At 43.9% G+C, this 23,701-nt stretch overlaps 1 protein-coding gene across 1 annotated transcript; it reads left to right on the top strand.

Moving 5' to 3' along the window:
- The first annotated feature begins 13,680 nt into the window (after positions 1-13,680).
- LOC133451459 (GTPase IMAP family member 8-like) lies at positions 13,681-22,866 on the top strand. Its single transcript, XM_061730513.1, has 3 exons — positions 13,681-13,822; positions 18,805-18,861; positions 19,095-22,866. The coding sequence occupies exons 1-3, from the start codon at positions 13,801-13,803 to the stop codon at positions 21,530-21,532; spliced, it is 2,517 nt and encodes an 838-aa protein (XP_061586497.1). The 5' UTR covers positions 13,681-13,800; the 3' UTR covers positions 21,533-22,866.
- Positions 22,867-23,701: the final 835 nt, after the last annotated feature.

Below are 23,701 nucleotides of genomic sequence, written 5' to 3'. Positions count from 1 at the left end.
GGAAAAACACGGGACAGAGTCTTGTGTTTCTCTCTCTCTCTCTTGCGCATCGGATTTATTATCAATCATCTTCACAAAACATATATATAACTCACATTCCCTTCAGTCATATACAGTACTCGAGTTGTAAAACAAAATCAGGGGGGATGGTGGATTTTATCATATGGGGACAGATAATTTGTGCTGATTACAAATAATATAATATATTACAAATAATAGCACTGACCAAAACACCTGCAGAAATACTGCAGGAATGACATAGCAGCAGTTAAATGCAGCCTTCTGTAAGCTTTAAATATCCACTGGGCTTACATCAAGTACATCAAAACACAAAATAAAAAACAGTTTTCTGAACTTATCAATATGACTCTGTCCTTCACAGGATAAGTAAAATGGATCACTGCAAAAACTCAAAATCTTAACAAGAATATTGGTCCTATTTCTAGTTAAAATGTCTAATTTTAGTAAAAAAAATCTCATTACACTTAAAACAAGACTCATCACTGGAAAAAACAACAATTTTCACCTGTTTCCAGTAGATTTTCACTTAAAATAAGTAGAAAAATCTGCCAGTGGAACAAGATTTATTTGCTTGTAATAAGAAGATAAATCTTGTCCCACTGGCAGATTTTTCTACTCATTTCAAGTGAAAATTTACTTGAAACAGATGAAAATTGTCAAATAAGTTATTTTTCTGGTGATGACTCTAAATGTTGAAATAGCAGTAAAACCACATTCATTGATGAAATGACATAAGGGATGGAAAGGGGGGATGATTTTGACCGTTTTTATTTCAGGGGGGATGCCACCCCCCCTCAACTCGAGTACTGGTCATATATGTCTTAACCATTACAATATCTTCTCCTATTCATTCATGTTCATATTCCCATATGTTTTCTCTTCCTCAGCATCAACATACTGTAATCATGTTTGCTTTTTTTCCCACAATCATGTTACTTATTGCACAGAATTAATCATTCTTTTTTTTATATATCGTTACATCCCTAATAACTGTGTTGTTATTCTAAACTGTCCCATAACTAAAAACATATTTATACAATTATGAAACCCAACTGAATTCCTTCTGTTCTGATAACAGGTTAAATGTACATTGATAAAATACAATGTATAAAGGAAACTAGATATATTTCAAGGTGGAACTGAAGAGAATTAACAATATATAAAGAAAACGGAAATGTACTTCTTCATTTTTAACAGTAATTCACACATTAAACACACAACAGGAGCATTTACAACTAAAGGCAGCTACATGCAAAATAATAGCCATGCAAACAACCAACAAGTCACATATTAATCGACCCTACCGGCTGTAACGGCCGCCGGCATAAAAGAAGTGTAAAATCCTAAATTTCCGCTATATACATCAAATTAATACAAAGTCATGTCATTAAACCAGGTCCGGTTTTTGATTTAAAGCATAAAATAATCCTAATAAACTTGTTTCAAATCGAAACGTTATATTTACCTGAATAAACAGGGAAAAACACGGGACAGAGTCAGTTTGAGTGTTTCTCTCTCTCTCTTGCGCATCTGCAGCGAAGGGAGGATGGTGACGTCACACCTGTCAAACTGACCTCTCAACGTGTCGAGATGCCACCTGGTGGTGGAAGGTGGAACAGGAGCATTCCTGGGATACCGATCCCTATTAATTTCCAATGCTCACCAAATGCCAATCAAAATAAAAAAAAGGTATATAATAACAAAAATGTGACTACACTTTTGTGTATGTCACATCACTGTTGAAATAAGGAGATTTCATTTTTAAGAGCAATCCATGAAGGGGGGGATTTAGCATAGCGACACTTGTGAATATAGTATTTTCTAAGAATGATCCAATTATTCACTAAAAATTCATTTTTTTATTCTTAAGAATTAAACCAACTTGAATATTTTGAAAAGACCAGAAATCTATGTTGATGGAGCTGGATAATATGAAATCATGGAGATTATTCTCAATTGTTTTATTTACATTTGACTGACAAACATGGAACATAATAAGTTTATTAGTCTGTTTATGATAAATCTCCAAACGGATGGAAAATTTATCTGCAAATGAAATACACACATCTTTAAATAAAGCCAAAATAACATGATCTTTTCGTTGGAGGGAGGACTGGTCGTGGAGCTCCCTCTGCTGGTGTGAACGGTGAAGCGACGCTCAGAGACTAGAATTCATTCAATTAAACTGGGGCCACAAATAGTTTCATTAAAGCCACAAACTTGAAACTTTGGAGGCTGGTTGAATCTTCATTCATGGATTCTGCAGGACATTTACACAAATGTGACAGAAAGCAGTGTTTTGGTCGGAACTGGCTGAACACGTTTCTGGATGTTAGAAACGTGTTTGGACTGAACTTCGCCCTCCGGCGGTAAAGGTGTTAAACTTTAACTTTTCTAATTTGCTTCCGATTTCAGCAGATGAAGCTGTGGCGCAGTTAGAAGCAGCTGGTGAGTAAAACCCCTGATTAACTGCAGGAACGATTAACTCGGAATTTTGTTAGAAGTTGTTTAAGAACCGTTTTAAAGTTTGTTCTGTCATCAAAACGTCTTAGTTTAGTTTTTTGGAAAGTATTTCCTCTTTCCTGGAAAAAAGTAATGAGGCAACCATTAGATGACAGAATAGGAAGGTTTGTGGGAATAATGTCATAATTATGAGTCTGGATGTCTGCAGTGCTTTAAGTGGACCGGTACCGGTGTTGTGCCATATTCAGCACCCCTGCCGTGAAAAGCACCCCCTAACATCAATAACCATTTACCCAATTTTTGTTATCTGTGACTGTGATTGTGGGGAAGTATGACTATTGTGGAATCCATGAGCGCATTTAAACATGAATCATTAACACAAAACTGGACGCTAAACAGAACGTGACACGGAATGAGAATATAATTTTTGAAATTGTGTGTACGTTGTCATTTGTAGTAAATTAAACATGCATTTAGTCCTTTTTGACATTTACTCGTGAATAAGAGATCTGTGGGTAATATATGTCCGTTTGGTAGTAGTTTATAGCGTCCTCTCCACATGCGCGTTCCCGCAACGAGGGGGTGCTTTTCACGGCAGGGGTGCTGAATACGGCACAACACCGGTACCGACACCTTTTAATCCCCCCTCAGCAGTGGCACCTTTTTCCAGGGTGGTGGTACAGGTGTCGTGCCAAACAGTGATTGCCTGCCAGAATCTGATATCTCCCCTGAAAATGGGTCTTTTTACCTGCCAAAAATTGATTGAAGGCCAAATACAGTTAATGAAAGGTTGTTTCTACCTAAATATGATTTGATCTCATTCTTGAGCTTCATAATATAAACACTAGAGCTCACATGATTGCTTTTAACTCTTTTAAAGGACCATTACAACACAAAATAGGCATTTTCACCTGCCAAAAATTGATTGAAGGCCAAATACAGTTAATGAAAATTTGTTTCTGCCTAAATATGACTTGATCTCATTCTTGAGCTTCATAATCTGAAAATCTGACGTTTTAGCGCTATTGCTCAATGGGCTGCTGTGCGCGCTCCAGCGGCCAGAAATCAGATTCTGGCAGGCAATAACTTTTTGGCACGACACCTGGACTCGGCTCTCCCTGATAGTCGGAAGCCTCCCCGACCTCTAGATACTTCATGTATTTCAGTAGTTCCAGTTTGATTGTGGTTTTGAGCTGTTTTTATTTCATATCTTTATTTTTCCTGTGATATTTTCCATCTTAACACCATGAAGGGTCAAGTTAATAAACGTGGCTCCGTGGCGCGTTCAAGGAACCCTGGTTTAAAGATTAATCCATGTATGCGCGACACCATAAACTTCTGCAGGGACTTTATTAAACTTTGTACTTTTCCTCTTATTTAGAAAATGTTTAACTTGAAAGAAATCCTGAAGTAGGGTGGAGCTGCAGAAGTCGTTTACAGAAATATTCAGGCCTGATTTGAAGGTTTAGAATAATAATAATAATAATAATAATAATAATAATAATTAAAGCTGCAAGCAGCGATAAACGGGCCCTCGCACTCACGGCCACCGCCCCCCCATAAGCATATCAGAAAAGACACCACCCACGACTCTCTATGTCAAACCATTCAAAAGTTATGGCAGAAAATAGGGACAACCAATCAGAAAAAGGGGCGGGGTTAATTCAGGCCAATGAAAGTCAAGGACTCAATACCGAGTCCCATGACACCACCCACGACTCTCTATGTTAAAGCATTCAAAAGTTATGGCAGAAAATCGGGACAACCAATCAGAAGAAGGGGCGGGGCTAATTAAGGCCAACGAAGCTTAAGAACTCAGTACAAAGTCCCATGACACCACCCACGACTTCCTATGTCAAACCATTAAAAAGTTATAGCAGAAAAAAGGGACAACCAATCAGAAGAAGAGGCGGGGCTAATTCAGGCCAATGAAGGTCAAGGACTCCATAAAGAATCTGACGACAGCACCCACGGCTCTCTATGTCAAACCCTTAAAAAGTTATGGCAGAAAATAGGGACAACCAATCAGAAGAAGGGGTGGGGCTAATTCAGGCCAATGAAGGTCAAGGACTCCATAAAGAATCTGACGACAGCACCCACGACTCTCTATGTCAAACCATTCCAAAGTTATAGCAGAAAATCGGGACAACCAATCAGAAGACGGGGCGGGGCTAATTAAGGCCAACGAAGCTTAAGGACTCATTACAGAGTCCCATGACACCACCCACGACTTCCTATGTCAAACCATTCAAAAGTTATGGCAGATAAAAGTATTCTAGGGGGCGCTGTTGAGCCGTTAGGCCACGCCCATTTATGCAAACCATGAAATATCAAATGTATCGCCAAGTCTGGCTTGCATGCAAAATTTGGTGTCTTTTGGAGAACTATCAAATATGGACCAATCACATGAAGGGGGGGCGCGCCTTTTGGCGTCTAGCGTCGCCACGGAAACACTTTTGAAAGAGAAAAGTAATGCGTGGTGTCGCAGGATGTAGACGCACATTTTGATGTATAACACACCTGGGTGCACGTTACGGTTCGGGCTGAATTAACTGCCGAAGGAATGGCATAAATTTCGCCAAAATGACACAATTTATTCAAAATGGCCGACGTCCTGTTCGGTTTCGGCCATGGCTCCAAGAGACTTTTCTTTAAGTTGTGCCATGATACAGGTGTGTAGCGATTTTCGTGCATGTACGTCAAACCGTATTGTGGGGCTTGAGGCACAAAGTTTTCCGGGGGGCGCTCTTGAGCCATTTTGCCACGCCCATTAATGCAAACCATGAAATATCAAATTTATCGCCAGGCCTGGCTTGCATGCCAAATTTGGTGCCTTTTGGGGAACTATCAAATATGGACCAATCAGATGAAGGGGGGGTGCGCTTGTTGGCGTCTAGCGTCGCCACGGTAACACTTTTGAAAGAGAAAAGTAATGCGCGTAGTCGCAGTATGGAGACGCACATTTTGATGTATAACACATCTGGGTTCACGATACGGTTCTGGCTGAATTAACTCTCGAAGGAATGGCATGTATTGCTCGAAAATTACGCAATTAATTCAGAATGTTCAAAATGGCCGACTTCCTGTTCGGTTTCGGCCATGGCGCCAATAGACTTTTCTTTTAGTTGCGACATGATACAGGAGTGTACCAATTTTTGTTCATGTACGTCAAACCGTATTATGGGGCTTGAGGCGCAAAGTATTTTCTGTCTGAACCAACAAGATGAAGGGTGGGCACGCTTTTTGGCGTCTAGCGTCGCCACGGTAACGCTTTTGAAAGAGAAAAGTAATGCGTGTGGTCGCAGGAGGGAGACGCACATTTTGATGTATAACACACCTGGGTGCACGTTACGGTTCGGGCTGAATTAACTTTCGAAGGAATGGCATACATTTCGCCAAAATGACACGATTAATTCAAAATGGCCGACATCCGGTTCGGTTTCGGGCATGACGCCAAGAGACTTTTCTTTAAGTTGCCCCATGATACAGGTGTGTACCGATTTTCGTGCATGTACGTCAAACCGTATCGTGGGGCTTGAGGCACAAAGTTTTCAAGGGGGCGCTGTTGAGCCATTTTACCACGCCCATTAATGCAAACCATTAAATATCAAATTTTTCGCCAGGCCTGACTTAGGTGCAAAATTTGGTGACTTTTTAGGCATGTTAAGGGGGGCAAAAAGGCCATCACTTTGTCAGAAGAAAAATAATAATAATATTAATAATAATAAAAATTCCTGCAAATACAATAGGGCCTTCGCACTGCAAGTGCTCGGGCCCTAATAATAATAATTCATTTTATTTAGAGGCGCGTTTCAGGTCACCTTACAAGAGATACAAACACAAATTGTATAAGTTAAAATACAATTAATACAAGAAAGCAGCAACAGACAGCATAAAAAAATACATAGACCAATAAATAGAGCAAACTGGTCTAGTGTAGTGCACAGTGACCGGTTACAGGGAGTGAGCGAGTTTGAACAGGTGGGTTTTGAGTTGGGTTTTGAATATTGTGATGGAGTCTGTATGTTTTATGTGTGGGGGGAGGGAGTTCCAGAGTCTGAGCAACTGAAGGCTCGGGCACCCATGGTGCTGAGGCGTGAAGTGGGAATGATGAGAAGTCTAGCCGAGGTTGAGCTGAGGGTGCGGGTGGGAGTGTATTCATGTAGGAGGTCACAGAGGTAAGTGGGAGCTAGGTTGTGAAGGGCTTTGTAGGTGAGGAGGAGGTTTTTATAGGTGATGCGGTATTGGACTGGGAGCCAGAGGAGTTGGATAAGAAGGGGGGTGATGTGGTCAGATGACTTGGTGCAGGTAATGATCTGGGTGGCCGAGTTCTGAATGAGTTGCAGTCTGTCGGTGAGTTTGGTAGGGAGGCCAGTGAGGAGGGCGTTGCAGTAATCGATACAGGATGTGACGAAAGAGTGGACCAGGATTTCAGTGCTGGACTTGGACAGTGCTGGGCGGAGTCTGGAGATGTTGCGGAGGTGGAAAAGTGCAGTCCGGGAGATGTTGTGAATATGAAGTGCAAATGAAAGGGTGCTGTCCAGGATGCTAAGGCTCTTGACTTGAGAGGAGAAGGGTACCGGGAAGCCGTTGATGATGATGGGTGGAGCAGGGGCCTGTACTACGAAGCAAGTTCAACATACCCAGGATATCTTTTCCTTATCCAGATTCACTAACCCGGACAATTGCAATCACGCTAAGCGGTCACACGACGGTGGTTATCAACTCGGTATATCAACCCAGGTTTCTCCAATCTGGATATGAGCGCGTGCACATAAAAGGGGCGTTTTTTTCAGCGCATGACCAATCGCAAGCATGGAGAAGTCCGCTGTCAGAGCCGCTTATTTCAGTAGCGAAGAGCAAAGGATAAATTACACTGTGATTTAACTTAATATTTAGACTTGAAATTAAAAGTTCATGTCGTGTTCAAATTAAACGAGGTCTGACATTTCATCCTCTCTTAAATGACTCATACCTTGTTTCTACACTATATTTACAGTTTGTACATAAAGGTTTATTTGCAAAAGTAGTTTTCTTAGAAAGACGGAGTGAGGGTATCTACAGCAAAGACAAACGTACTCGCATACCTCTCTGTCAGGAGAAAAGAAATGATAAAGTGTTGATACTTGGGTATGAAAGGAATTGCTTAGTTTCTTGACTAATTCAATTTTTGTTGAAAGTCAGCCCACTCTTTTTTTTTTCCTCTCACGATCCGCACACCGAGCTCCACTGGATTCTCTTCGAAAGGGCATGCCATTTTCCAAGAGAGCTGATTGGTCAGTGGGCGGTGCTTTTATACCCGGCGATCTGTATCTCGAACATAACCTGCTCCGGAGCAGGTTAGCCGTTCAGCATAAGTTACCATGGCGATGTACCCCGGTAAGAAGTGAACCACCGTCGTAGTCCTGAAAACCCAGGGTTAAACCTGAAGTTACCTCGCTAACCCCAAATCCCGCTTCGTAGTACAGGCCCCAGGAGAGGGTTGTGACCTGGGGCCTGTACTACGAAGCAAGTTCAACATATCCAGGATATCTTTTCCTTATCCAGATTCACTAAGCGGGACAATTGCAATCACGCTAAGCGGTCACACGACGGTGGTTATCAACTCGGTATATCAACCCAGGTTTCTCCAATCTGGATATGAGCGCGTGCACATAAAAGGGGCGGTGTTTTCAGCGCATGACCAATCGCAAGCATGGAGAAGTCCGCTGTCAGAGCCGCTTATTTCAGTAGCAAAGAGCAAACAATAATTTTACGGAAATATGATGAGTATAGGCATATAATACAGGCAAAAAGCAACACAGTTGCAGCTGCAAAATGCAGGAAAGACAGCTGGCAAAAGATCGCTGACTGTATAAATGCGTAAATTCATAGGGATATAAACATATATTTGAATATTCTGGGAATCTTAATCTTAAACTGTAAACCATGATCAGCAATATTAAAATAATAAAAGGCTTGCAATATTTCAGTTGATTTGTAATGAATCCAGAATGTATGACATTTTTTTTGTTTTTGTGTTTGCATTACAGAAAATCACAATATTCTAATTTTCTGAGACAGTCTGTATATATTGGTTCTATAACTGTTTTTGACCGATAACTTGTGCTGATGCTGTACCAAAGAATTGGGTTTTTTTATTTATTTTATTTAATTTTTTATTTTTTCAGGAGGGGGGTATTTAGTATTTTAAAGTGACTTCTCAGAATGTTCGAGGGACGAAATTGAAAATCCCTTTTTTGCTATCCCCTTACAAATGCATCTTCTTTTTCATTTCTTCTTGATTTATTTATTTAATTGGTATTAGTTTTGGATTGACTGTACATCGGATTTTGGGTGATGATTTGTTTTATTTATTCATTGATTGATTTATTTTTTATTTTCTCCTCCACCTCTTTTTTCTTTTTTTCCTTTTTTTTTGGATCGTTCATACAGGTACTCATCAGGGAAAGCAAAGGGGTTTTGGTGGTCCCTGAATACGCGTTCTCTTCGGAGGGATCCTCTCACGATCCGCGCACCAAGCTCCACTGGATTCTCTTCGAAAGGGCATGTCATTTTCCAAGAGAGCTGATTGGTCAGTGGGCGGTGCTTTTACACCCGGCGATCTGTATCTCGAACATAACCTGCTCCGGAGCAGGTTAGCGGTTCAGCATAAGTTACCATGGCGATGTGCCCCGCTAAGAAGTGAACCACCGTCGTAGTCCTGAAAACCCAGGGTTAAACCTGAAGTTACCTCGCTAACCCCAAATCCCGCTTCGTAGTACAGGCCCCTGGTGAGGGTGGATTTGGAGCCGATGAGAAGAGCCTCAGTTTTATTGCCGTTGAGTTTTAGAACATTTTTGCTCATCCAGGTCTTGATGTCATGTCATCCAGGCAGTTGGTGAGGGAAGTGGGAGGAATAGTAGCAGTGGGTCTGGAGGAGATATAGATCTGTGTGTCATCGGCGTAGCAGTGGAAATGGACACCATGGTGACGGAGGATTGAGCCCAGGGGTAGGAGGTAGATGGTGAAAAGAAGTGGACCTAATACTGATCCCTGGGGGACACCCAGTGTGACACCCGTGCACCCAGATTTGTGGTTCTTTAATTGTACAAACTGTTGACGGTCAGTAAGGTATGATGAGAACCCTCACATGTTCATCCTTCTTTATCATAAACAGACCAATGAACTTAATGTGGAGACTTTTTGTCAGTCAGATGTAAATGAAAGAATTAAGTACGAGATTTAAGAAATAACACCAAACGTATTTTAAATTTATAAACACAGATTTATGTTTATCCTGACTAAACCAAATTTGTTTAAGGTACTTTTGACTCGCCGTCACCTCAGAGTTGGGCCTCCTCCTCTACCTCCTTCTCCTCTTCCTCTACCTCCTTCATGTCCTCTTTGAGCTCCCCCTCTCATTCTCACTCTTCTTCTTCTTCTTCTTATAGCTCCTTCCATTTTTGTTGAAGACAACTCACCTGCTGCCTTTTATAGCACACCTGAGTGCTGCGTTTTCAAATTAGCACATGTGTGCTTCCACACCTGGTGGATGTGATTATCCAATTTGTTCATGAGTGTGGTCATTGGCAATCCGGGGCTTTGTAATGACAAGAAAGTAACCTCACAATCCTTATCTGTGTCTAAGGTGTGAAAATGTGTGTAGAGTTTTACAAATCACTGTGTGTAATGTTTTGCAAAAAGGGTGAAGTAGACATTGTGTGTAATGTTGCGCAAATCTGTGGAGATGTTTCGCAAATTGTGTGGAAATTTTTATTTTAGTGTGTAAACAATCGTAAAAAACTGTAAAGCCACAAACTTGAAACTTTGGATGCTGGTTGAAGCTTCATTCATGGATTCTGCAGGACATTTACACAAATGTGACAGAAAGCAGTGTTTTTGGTCTGAACTGGCTGAACTCCATGCGGATGTTAAAAACGTGTTTGGACTGAACTTCGCCCTCTGGCATGCCAGTTTTACTGCAGTAAAAGTGTTAAACTAATTTGCTTACGATTTCAGCAGATGAAGCTGTGGCGCAGTTAGAAGCAGCTGGTGAGTAAAACCCCCGATTAACTGCAGAAACGATTAACTCGGTATTTTGTTAGAAGTTGTTTAAGAACCACTTAATGAAACGTTTTTCAAGTTTGTTCTTTCATCAAAACGTCTTAGTTTAGTTTTTTGGAAAGTATTTCCTCTTTCCTGGAAAAAAAACAAAGTAACGAGGGAAACATTTGATGACAGAATAAGAAGGTTTGTGGGAATAATGACATAATTATGAGTCTGGATGTCTGCAGCAGTTCCTTATTTGGGCCGGTACCAGTACGCGGTACCGACACCTTTTAATCCCCCATCAGCAGTGGCACCTTTTTCCAGGGTGGTGGTACCGGTGTCGTGCCAAAAAGCGATTCCTGGCAGAATCTGATTTCTGGCCGCGGGAGCGCGCACAGCAGCCTGTTGAGCGATAGTGCTAAATCGTCAGACTTTCAGATTATGAAGCTCAAGAATGAGATCAAATCATATTTAGGCAGAAACAACTTTTCATTATCTGTATTTGGCCTTCAATCAATTTTTGGCAGGTAAAAAGACCCATTTTCAGGGGAGAAATCAGATTCTGCCAGACAATCACTTTTTGGCACGACACCGGTTTGATTGTGGTTTTGAGCTGTTTTTATTTCATATCTTTATTTTTCCTGTGATATTTTCCATCTTAACACCATGAAGGTTCAAGTTAATAAACGTGGCTCCGTGACGCGTTCAAGGAACCCTGGTTTAAAGATTAATCAATTTATGTGCGACACTATAAACTTCTGCAGGGACTTTATTAAACTTTGTACTTTTCCTCTTATTTAGAAAATGTTTAACTTGAAAGAAATCCTGAAGTAGGGTGGAGCTGCAGAAGTCGTTTACAGAAATATTCAGGCCTGATTTGAAGGTTTATGATAATAATAATAATAATAATAATAATAATTCATTTTATTTAGAGGCGCATTTCAGGTCACCCAAGGTCACCTTACAAGAGATACAAACACAAATTGTATAAGTTAAAATACAATTAATACAAGAAAGCAGCAACAGACAGCATAAAAAAATACATAGACCAATAAATAGAGCAAACTGGTCTAGTGTAGTGCACAGTGGACGGTTACAGTGAGTGAGCGAGTTTGAACAGGTGGGTTTTGAGTTGGGTTTTGAATGTTGTGATGGAGTCTGTATGTTTTATGTGTGGGGGGAGGGAGTTCCAGAGTCTGAGGTGCTGAGGCGTGAAGTAGGAATGATGAGAAGTCCAGCCGAGGTTGAGCTGAGGGTGCGGGTGGGAGTGTGTTCATGTAGGAGGTCACAGAGATAAGTGGGAGCTAGGTTGTGAAGGGCTTTGTAGGTGAGGAGGAGGTTTTGTAGATGATGCGGTGGTGGACTGGGAGCCAGTGGAGTTGGATAAGAAAGGGGGTGATGTGGACAGATGACTTGGTGCAGGTAATGATCTGGGTGGCCGAGTTCTGAATGAGTTGCAGTCAGTCGGTGAGTTTGGTAGGGAGGCCAGTGAGGAGGGCGTTGCGGTAATCGATACAGGATGTGACAAGAGTGTACCAGGATTTCAGTGCTGGACTGGGACAGTGCTGGGCGGAGTCTGGAGATGTTGCGGAGGTGGAAAAGTGCAGTCCGGGAGATGTTGTGAATATGAGGTGCAAATGAAAGGGTGCTGTCCAGGATGCTAAGACTCTTGACTTGAGAGGAGAAGGGTACCGGGAAGCCGTCGATGATGATGGGTGGAGCAGGAGAGGGTTGTGACCTGGTTAGGGTGGATTTGGAGCCGATGAGAAGAGCCTCAGTTTTATTGCCGTTATATTTGCTCATCCAGGTCTTGATGTCATCCAGGCAGTTGGTGAGGGAAGTGGGAGGAATAGTAGCAGTGGGTCTGGAGGAGATATAGATCTGTGTGTCATCGGCGTAGCAGTGGAAATGGACCCCATGGTGACGGAGGATTGAGCCCAGGGGTAGGAGGTAGATGGTGAAAAGAAGTGGACCTAATACTGATCCCTGGGGGACACCCAGTGTGACACCCGTGCACCCAGATTTGTGGTTCTTTAATTGTACGAACAGTTGACGGTCAGTAAGGTATGATGAGAACCCTCACATGTTCATCCTTCTTTATCATAAACAGACCAATGAACTTAATGTGGAGACTTTTTGTCAGTCAGATGTAAATGAAAGAATTAAGTACGAGATTTAAGAAATAACACCAAACACATTTTAAATTTATAAACACAGATTTATGTTTATCCTGACTAAACTGTATTTGTTAAAGGTACTTTTGACTCGCCGGCACCTCAGAGTTGCCGTTACCTCTGACTTGGGCAGTTTGAGTTGGATCTAAGTAAAACAACTTTGTGGTGCTTCATAAATCTGATTTGGGATCAGAATTGAATCATTTGGGACCTTTGACGTATTCTTTAAAAGTAGCAATGAGTGAAGTCTGCTTCAGTGAAGCTGGTCCTCCCATCCTGACTGTGACTCCTCATTCACACACATCTGTACAGATGTTGATCGCTGCATGGATGATGCTTTCCTCAGGTTTCCTCTCATTATAGTTAGTTTCTGAAGTTGTCCACCTCAGCTGCACTAACCCTTCAAGTCGCCACTAGTGTTGTTTTTAAGAACCTGTTTCAATTTTAGTTTTAGTTTGGTCTTTGGGTCGAGCTACATGAACCCTCATGCACAACGTTATAAAAATAAATGGAAATCACTTTACCTCAACTCACATTACTTCAACTCTGACCACACACAACATCCAAATAAATGGTGATAATTTCTAATTTCATCAAATGATTCCCTCAAGTCTCGGTCGATCAGCCATCAATTCAATAATATTGAATTGGAAAAGTTTCTACTCATAATTATTTTAGAAACGTGTTTTTTTTGGCAGAATATATTAGGTACAGTTGAATTATTTGGTTGATTTTGTGTCACTATCGTCCCTGTTTGTAGAAATGCCCCCCCCCCCCCATACACACTTCTCAAACCAAAGTTATAACTATATAAACATGAATGAAAATAAAACGGATACAATATTTTTTTTTTGTCTGTTTGTTTTAGCTGTTTTCTTCATCCACGTGCTGCGACAAGGATGGAAGCAGGTTCTCAGAAGATTTTAGGAATATGCTGTTGATATCCAGCTGATCTCCAGTTGATCTTCACTTGATCTCCAGCTGATCTCGTTGATCTCCAGCTGAACTCCCGCTGAACTCCAGTTGATCTCCATTTAATCTCCAGCTGATCTGCTGCTCTGCAGTACATCTCCAGCTGAACTTCTCCTGGTGCCTCAGCATCAACGTCAGAATGGCAGCCGCGGCTGAACCAGGTGAGCACATTTACAGCAGTTGTTGGAAGTCCCGTGTTCATGCTCTAGTCTGCACAGACAGAACCGGACTAACCCTTCGGAGACAATGCCCTCAGGGCTCTGACACCACCCAACTCTGGTTAATCCAAAAGGTAGGAACTGCTGAGCTCTTTTTATACGGTCCACCCATGGACCATATAAAACAATCCAGTCACGTGACCTGGTGGTTTGTGAAGGGTGGTTTTGAAGCCCGTTTTTCTTCGTATGCGGTGCAGCCAGGTTGCTTGAGAAGCTGATGGGAAACGACCATCACATGTCAAAGTTAGCTTTGCTCCCAGCTTCTTCAGCCAAACCCCGCCGAAATCTCTGCAGAGCTGTGGTCAGACGTTTCCAGGGGGACAAACCGTTTAACATGTTAACTCGACATTGAAATCTTTTGGCCAACGCTGATTAATACAAACGGATGGTTACTTCGGGAAGCGCAGTAGTGTGACGATTGCAGATGAGGAAGTGATGGCAGCTAGCCATTGGCTGAACCAACTGTCAATCAATCGTATCACAGTGTGAGGGACCGGAGCGGCCTCCCCACATAAAAAGGGGATAAGGCAAACTGGACCTGGGTGATGAGGTGTGAAGGAGAACCCACAGAGCATGGAATGCCAAAAAAAGGCTTTTTATTTTATGCCAAAAGCACAGAGACATACAGGCGGAGGGCAAAATCAGAATTCTAAAAAATGGCACATTGAGCATAGCCTCACAGCAAGTTACCTCCACTCAGCTCCCCTTTGCTGGTGTGCAGCCGCTGTTTATGAAGCCAGGCAGGGTGGAGAGGTTGATTGGGCACAGGTGTGCCCAATCAGCAAAACCAGGCCCACCTGTGTGCTGCTCCCCCGCAGACCACGCCCAATCCTCCACCCTGCCACACACATATTTAAAAAGTCCGGTGACGGTGAGAAGGGGAGGGGTTGCTCACTTTCTCACACACAGATAAATGTATTGCTTTATATAAACTCTCCTGGTGTGGTACAAAGGCAAGGCAAGTTTATTCGTATAGCAAAATTCAACACAAGGTAATTCAAGGTGCTTTACATCAACATTAAAAGCAGCAAGACACAATTAATCAGTAAATAACAAATAAAATGATAAGAAAAGAGGTAAAATAATAAAAAGCACAAGTTGTTAAAAAGTAAGAGTACAGCAGGTACATCTCATTCTTAAAATGGCATGAATTACGTTTCTATACGGTCAAAACGTACAAAGACCGGGTCAAATACAGTATTACAAAAGTAATCTGTAACAATTTGTACGGTGAATAAAACCTATTTGACAATTCTATGCCACAATGCCTGTTTCCAGGTCTTATTTCACATAACTGACAGGAATTACGTTTCTATACGGTCAAAACGTACAAAGACCAGGGGGCTCATTTATAAAGCTTGCTTGCGCACAAAACAGGGCTTGAAAGATGCGCAAGCCACCTTCTACGCAAAGGTTGGGATTTAAAAAGAAAAACTAACCGAAAAATGTGTGTATCTGAACGCCAACCCTGACCCTCGCGCACGAACAGTCTGAAGATATGGGGAACTGGCGACGCAGGCGGTGAGGTGGTGAAATGAAGCCAGATTCATGTCATACTCTTAATGTAATCACATATCAGACTTATAATATAATAGCGCTGATCGTGTCCCTCTGTGTGTCAAGCACAGCGTCAGTCAGGACTCTGGTGCTGCTGCTGCAGCCCCGGTGCAGGGTGCCCTGCCGGGAACCTCCTCTTCACCCACCGCTTCCAACCGTAGAGTGACTGAGGACAGAACAAATGAGTGCTGGGCCACTCTACGGAGCCCCTAAAGGGACTCAGATTTAAAAAAAATATATGAGTTTTACGCGCGAGTGAAACCTTTACACCTTTAGGCTTATGCGCGGGTGAAACCTTTACACGCGCGCATAAGCCTAAATTATGGTTCCGTGTTAAAACGACGCAGAGCCTACGCTGTAGGGTACGTGGCGACGCGCACCTACGCCGTGGGCCAGGGGTCTCCAACTCCGGCCCTGGAGAGCACCTATCCAGCATGTTTTAGATCTTTCCCTGCTTCAGCACACCATGATACAAGGAGCTGTGTCAACAACAGAACTGTCCAGACCTTGATGACAAGTTAATGATGACCATTGATTAGAATCAGGTGTGTTCATGCAGGGAGACACCTAAAACATGCTGGATAGGTGGATCCAGGACCGGAGTTGGAGACCCCTGCCGTAGGCTCTGCGTTGGTGTGACGCGGGACAATAAATCAGCTTTAAAGGTTTCACTCGCGCACATAAAACTCATTATATATTAAAAAAAATCTGTGTCTCTTTAGGGGCTCCGTACCTCTTGGCCGCCACCTTCAAATCACACCACTTCTTTTTTTTTCTGCACCATCTGTCCATGGCACTCACAGCGTTTAGCGCAGCAACGGCGTGCTGCCACTCACTTGCTTTATTTTATACTATCTATATACTTTTTCTACTTTTACTGTGACCACCAAATAATGTAGTTTTCCTGGCTTCCACCTCATCCACAACATCTCGATCTCAGTCTCCGTGAAATTTAGTGGCATGGTGGCTCGACACGTCTCATTCATCCTGACGCACAGCAGAAACAGACTGCAGGAAGCCGCTGCGCATGCTCAGCAGGCTCATTCATATGCAAATACAGTCATGAACTACTTTGCATTGCCCATTTATGGTATGAAGTGGGCGTGTAGAGGGCGAGATATGAGGCGAATTCACCTGCGCAACCTTCCAGCTGGACTGTGATTTATAAAGCGAACATTGTGTGCAAGTGTGCATGCACAGGGTTTTATAAATCCAAATTTTTTTTTGCGCCCGCCATTTTCAGCTTTTGGGTTTACGTGCACTTTTAGTGTGGATCCTACACACTCTTTTATAAATGAGGCCCCAGGTCAAATACAGTATTACAAAAGTAATCAAAGACCAATTTGACAATTCTACGTCACAATGCCTGCATTAAGGGCTTATCCATAACTTCAAGCACAGCCACCCCCCAGAGTCGTCACGGTGGTGAAATCAAAGGATTGAGACCAAAACGTTTTTTTGAACCCGACTGTAAATATGTTTATTTCTGCTGTAAAGTTGCAGCTTGGACCTCGTCACCAGCTGGCCTCTTTCTGGGAGCTGAAGCAGCTTTTATTTGTGATCTGACGCTGCAGGTTCTACCGACCACCGCTCCAGCCGAGCCTCCCCGCTTGTGCTCTGGCGTTCCTCGTTTCAGATGTTGTTTCAGCAGCAACCTCTGAAATCTGATGGTTGGACAGATTCAGAGTTAATGTCAGCTGATGTTAGTTAGCACTATAGCACAGCATGAGCTTAGATTAGCTAAAATAGCTAGCAGAGAGGTAGGGTGGCCGTGGTTGGTTGTCCCGCCCATTTTGCTCTTTTTTCTGTGCTTAACCTGGGCTTGGGCAGAGTCATTTATACTTCCACAAAAAGCTCTTCAGGAACCTCTGCGTGATGTCACAGAGGGTGTGTCCAGATCTAGTCATTCAGTCTCCGCTGGAGATAAAGATAAAGCGTTGATCTTAGCGTTCAAACCAGAACCGCCCCGAAACCCGAGACCAGGAGGCTGCTTTTAACTGGATATATGCAACTCCATACATGTGTCTACTGACGTGGAGTTAGCCCCGCCCCCTTGATGCTGGTTCAGGACGGTAACCGGTGGCAGAGTGAGCAGGGAGCAGGGGAGGGGAGGACAAACACGATGCTCACCAGAGCAGACAGAAATACAGGATTCAGAGTTTCACGATCGAAGTTGGAGCGACTCTACTGTGATCAGAGCTTTAATTGTCCCTGAGCCAGCGTCCCGGCACAGTGAAATTTCCGCCAGTACAACCCATCAGGACAACAGAAAAAAAGGCAAAACAGATGACAACATCTTATGTGGGTCCACTGGTGCAGTTAGCTGAGAAAGGATGACACTGGGATAGAGGAGGAAAAAAAAGCATCTTCACACTGAGTATAAGTACACAGTGTGAAAGTGCAAAAAACACCTTAGCACCAGAAAGCCAGGGAGGGTGTTGAAGAATGAGGGAGGTGTATTTATCATTGTGTGTGTGTGAGCGGTAAGTCTGTTAACTATGCCCCAGATCTACTCCTCAGCTATTGTCCTTGATGTTATCAGCTCGGTATAGTTCTGATACAGGTCCACAGGTTTCATGAGGGGGTCTGTCAAGGTCAGATTGTAGAATCAACAGTTGCATTTGGGTCAGGTAGGCTCCAGTAATTTTCCATCTGCCCCTAAGTCTCTCTGGTTCATTTCCAACGCGACTCCAGACAGACGAATTTGTGGTCAATTCCCACCAAGCCGAGCTTCCAACGTCTCCAAGGTCTTTTCCATCCTGCCAAGGAGTTCCAAAACCACAGCTAGCTTGCGATTCTGTTCAAGAATCTCATCCAGTTTGGGATTTTGCCCCCCCAACCCTTCAGTCTGGGTGTTGGTCGCACAGTTTATCCCTTCAGACACGTCAGGCAGTTCTGAAGGACTAGATAGCTGTCGACAATTTCCAAATGTGTCGATATGCCAGGTAACCGCCAGCTCCAAAAAACAGAAATCCTGTTATCAGAAATCCCATTATGAAGGCATCCTCAACATCCTCGACTGACAGTATGGACAGACACACGATCCTCCACGTCTTCCAGGAGTCCATCGTGTATCCAGCAGCAAACGTCCCATCGGGGCAAGAGGGCTCCCCTCTGCCTGGTCTTGTCAAAAAAATTTGGTCAATTGCGTTGAGAGACCAGTTGATCAATTCCATGATTGTAGAAAGTTTCGGAGGATGTGAGGAGAGAGGTTCCAATAGAGTGCCAAGACAGAGAGCAGCAGCAGGGCAGATGGGGAGGGAGCGGGAGAAGAAAAGCCTGTGGTACTCATCAATATGAATATGCGTCAAAACTGCCTCACGTCGAACGTTTGATGTGTTTATTAAAGGAAGATCTGTGTTTTACAGGGAAAGTTCTGACGCCGCAGAAACGGAGCAACAGCTACGGACTCCTGCCTCCAAACAGTAAGTTCAACCCTTGTCCTAGAGTTGTGCCTTGGGTCAGGTCAACCGAGCTTGAACCCGTCAGTTTATCCAATATTAGAATAAGCTTGTGAAGGACGACGGAAAAAATTCACATTTAACTTTATTAGCATGTGCAGATGTTTACAGATGCATCCGTGTCCGTGTGTTGGCGTGTAGCTCTATCCTCATCTGGAACAATGCCTGACTTTGTCAACCGTTGTGTTTGATTCCAGTGTCTGAGCTGAGGGTGGTTCTGCTGGGGAACAGCTGGTCTGAGAGGAGTTCTGTCACCAAAATCATCCTGGGAGAAACCCAGTTCAACGTCGAGGAAGAGCTAAATGGGTGCGTGAGAGTCAGAGGACGGTTGGCGGACAGAGAACTAGTTCTCATCAACACTCCAGACCTGCTGGATCTCCACATCTCTCAACACAAGTTTACAGAGGTTATAGACTTTGTGAGGCGCTCTGCTCCTGGACCTCATGTGTTCCTGCTGGTTCTGGATGCTGAAGGTTTCACGGAGGAGCACAAGGGGAAGCTCTGCAGAGTCCTGCAGCTCATCAGTGATCAGTCATTTGATCATTCACTGGTTCTGGTGTCCACACCTGGTGCACAGAGCTCCGGTTTCATGGAAAAGTGTCTGGAGAGGGTCCCCCTGAGAGAGATCATCATGCAGTGCAGATGCCGACACATGTGGAAGAACAGCTTCCAACGCTCAGAACTGTTGACTATGTTGACTCAAACCATCCAGGACACCAGAGAACATCTAAGCTGTGATGTTTTCAAGGAAGACGATGGAGGTTTGACCATGAAACCCAAGTCTGAACACAGAGGACCCTCTTTAAACCTGGTTCTGTGTGGGAAGAGAGGAGCATGGAAAACCTCGGCAGCCAAGGCCATTTTAGGTCGGAATGACCTTCGTTCAGTCTCCAACTCACCAGTGTGTGTCCAGAATCAAGGGGAGGTGTTTGGACGTTGGGTTTCCCTGGTGGAGCTGCCTGCCTTGGGTGGAAAACCTCCAGAGGAAGTGATGGAGGAATCATTCAAGTGTGTCTCCCTCTGTGAACCTGAGGGTGTCCACGCCTTCGTCCTGGTCCTACCTGTGGCTCCACTCACCGACGAGGACAAGAGGGAGCTGCAGACCATCCAGAACACGTTCTTCTCTCGAGTCAATGACTTTATCATGATTCTGTTCACCGTGGACTCAGATCGCACCCATCCAGATGATGTTAACTTTGTGGAGGACAATGCAGACATCCAGGAGCTCCGTCAGGGCTGTGGGGGGGGCTCCATGGTCCTCAACATCAAGGACAAGCAGCAGGTCCAACAGCTGCTGGATGCTATTGGTCGCATCAGATCTGAAGAGCCCAGATCTTTCACCAAGGACATGTTCACCAGAGCCCAGATGGACAAGCTGAGATTTCAGTTTGATCTCCAAGGTGAGCCAAATCTACCTGCGGTCAAAGATCCTCTCCGAATTGTGGTGGTCGGGAAGGCTGGCAGTGGAAAGAGTTCCACGGCTAACAGCATTCTGGGTAAAAAACATTTTAAAACCAGGATCCCCCCAAAGAAACCCTCAACAACTTGCGATAAAGCCTCGGACCAGATCGATGGACGATCGATCACCGTGGTCAACACCCCCGCCTTGTTCGAGGCCCCTGCGGCTGACGAGCGCTTCCAGCGGGAGATGAGGAGGTGCTTTGGCATTTTGGCGCCGGGTCCTCACGCTATCCTACTGGTGATGCAGATCGGAAACTTCACGTCCGAAGAGAGAGACTCTCTGAAGCTGCTCAGGAAGTGCTTTGGCAAGAAGTCCCAAGATTTCACCATGATCGTGTTCACCAGAGGAGAAGCTCTGGAAGACGACACCTTTGAGAGTTACCTCCGAGGCTGTGACAACTTCGTTGAGCAACTCATTCAGGACTGCGGGGGGAGGTTCCACGTCCTGAATAACAACGACCCCGAGAACCAGGACCAGGTCAGCGAGCTGCTGACAAAGGTCGACGCCATGGTGATGGAACACCGGGGCAGCTGCTGCACCGCCGACGTGGACGACGACGCGCTGGAGGACCTCACGAGGAAGATGGAGCAGGTCTTGAAGGAGAAGGACGAACTGAAGAAGGAGAAGGACGAACTGAAGAAGAAGGAGGAGGAGCGCGAGCGAAGGCACGAGAGAGACATGAAAGCGCTGAGAGCACAAGTGCAAGAGGAGAAGAAACGGAGAACGGAGCTGCTGAAGGAAAAAGACGAAGGCATCAACCGGGAGCGCGAGAAGGGAAAGGCGGAGCTCGAGGAAGAGCTGAGGAAGTGGAAGAAGAAGGAGGAAGCGGCACGGCAGGAATCGAGAAGGAAGCTGGAGGCGTCGGAGCAAAAGCTTCTCGTGGAAAGAGAGCAACGGGAGCATGCCGAGAAGAGGCTGGAGCAGATCCGACGAGAGGAGAAGAAAGAGCGGGACGCTTGGGACAAAGAGAGGAGGGAGAACTGGGAGCGAGTGAACCAGGAGGTGAAGCAGAACCTGGAGGAGGTGAAGCAGAACCTGGAGGAGGAGAAGACCTACCACAGGAGGCTGCAGGACGAGTACCAGCGCAAGAGAAGGACCTGGATGTACTTGCTGGCGGCCTTTGGTGGACTCGTGCTTGCGGTCTTACTGGTTTATGTCTTTCAGAGAGAGTGACAGCCAAGCTCAGCCCATACCTGTCAAGTATTGGATTTAAAAATATGGGAAATTTCCTGCCGCTGCCCCACCAGCCCAACCAAGGTCCAGAATTACATTTTAAGATAGATTTACAAGAAATTTAAAATAACTACCTGTCAACCACTTGCAAACTGCAATTATGTGCTCAGAATCTGATAGTTCTACCTTTGTTGACACTGAAATACTGTTGACAATCCTATGTGTGTTTATTCCTATAATAGAGTCTAAATGAAAACACAAAGGGGAATGAAAGGACACTTATTTATTTTAAATATTTTCAGTTTATATACACATTGATTGTCTTCAAGTGAAACATTTACATTTTCTTTTAATTGGTCATTTTCACTCATGAGGCTCTTGCCTTCACTGACTGATCACACAGCGCTGCTGCTGCTGACAGACATCGTTACTTCCCCCATGAGAGACACTAAAATCACGAATCTTTCAGAACTCGTAACTGAGCCCCATTCTGCTCCTCTTTAGGAAAGTAAATTCGTTTTTCCATTTTTAGAGATATTTACACAAAGTCTTTGTTTTTTGGGCAGAAATGTCTTCTCTCTCGTTACATCCATCCATCTCTGATTTGTTGTTCCGAGTTTGTTCCCTTTGTCCCCACTAACCTCGCCAGAATTGCCACCCAGGCTATAGTAGGGGGCAGTTCTCGCGAGGCTGATGACAATTCAGTTTGCAGTTTAAAAATTATTATATTATAAAACTGGAAATTTACGGGAAAATACTAATACGGGAGGACGGCGGGAAAGAGGGTAAAATACGGTAGTTTTCAGCCAGAACGGGAGACTTGACAGGTGTGACCCAGAGGTCGGGTGTTTTCGGTCGGTTTCAGAGGAACCAGAGTTCCACTAAAGCAGCGTCGCCCCCGTTCAGAGGAGGGAAAGTACACAAACACAACACACGTGTATTTAGACGTTAGCAGGTGGGAGGTCATGTGACCACCCAGCCACTGCTGAATTAACACTACGCATTAACGCTAGGCATTAACGTTACTCTCGCGCCAGTCAACGGGCTCTCCGCGCAACGTCCCGCTCCGTCGGCCACGACACTAAAAGCTCTGCTGGGATTCAGACTTGGGCTGCCTTTATTCACACCGCGCTCACTTCTGCACGCTGGAGTGGCGGGTCGACCCGGGTCCGATGACGGGGCGCAGCGAGGCACCAGGCAGTAACAGATGTTTACAGGGTGGAGGGTGGACATTTTTATCTCCGTTAGTCCAGATGATATTGATTTTCATAATGTAATCCAGAGGTTATAATTTACATCCATATGTTATGATTTTGTTGATATTATTTTATTATCCCGATGTTTGGATTTTTACATTATAATCTAGATGTTGTAATTTTTACATTATTATCCAGATGTTGTCATGATTTAGTTCCTGAGAAGAGAGATGGAAGAGCTGCAGGTTAGATGTAAACATTTCAACTCTAAACTAGTAAATGATTGATGTTTTATTCACTGCTGTGCTGATATTGTGATCCTCCAACAGATAACAGTAATAAAGAACTAATTCAAGCCAGTACTCTGGATGTCCTCAGTGTTCCTATGTTATTCCTCCTTTTTATATAATTGTTGGTGGGGGGGGGGGTTCTCTTCTGGAACCATAATTTAGGCTTTACGCGCGCGCGTAAAGGTTTCACGCGCGCATAAAACTCATTATATACTGTATATATAAAAAAATCGGTGTCCCTTTAGGGGCTCTGTAGAATGGCCTGGCACTCATTTGTTATGTCCTCAGTCACTCTACAGTTGTCGCGTGGGTGACGAGGAGGTTCCCGGCACGGCCAGAGCCGGATTAAATAAATGGACTACACTAGGCAGACTGTGATTTTTGGGCCCCCCTCCATCGATGTTATTTATGAATTGAAATCTTAAACTTACCAAAGTTACTAATAAAAGTTAATTCACATTTTCCATAGCATAGTCATAGTCAAGTTGGTTCTTTGTATTCCAAAATAAGTCATGTGTTGTATATTAAACAGCCTATCAGACTATTTTTTGATTTTTATTATTTCTACGTTATTACACCGCTCTATTAAATACTATTAAATTATCTGTATCTTATCGATTGTGAGTATCATTGTTAAGGTATTAGTACCAGTAAATCACCAATAGGTGTCAGCATTGCTATGT

Source organism: Cololabis saira, chromosome 9 (assembly GCF_033807715.1).
Source record: "Cololabis saira isolate AMF1-May2022 chromosome 9, fColSai1.1, whole genome shotgun sequence".
NCBI classification, from domain to species: Eukaryota; Metazoa; Chordata; class Actinopteri; order Beloniformes; family Belonidae; genus Cololabis; species Cololabis saira.
This window is presented reverse-complemented; position numbering and strand designations above follow the sequence as displayed.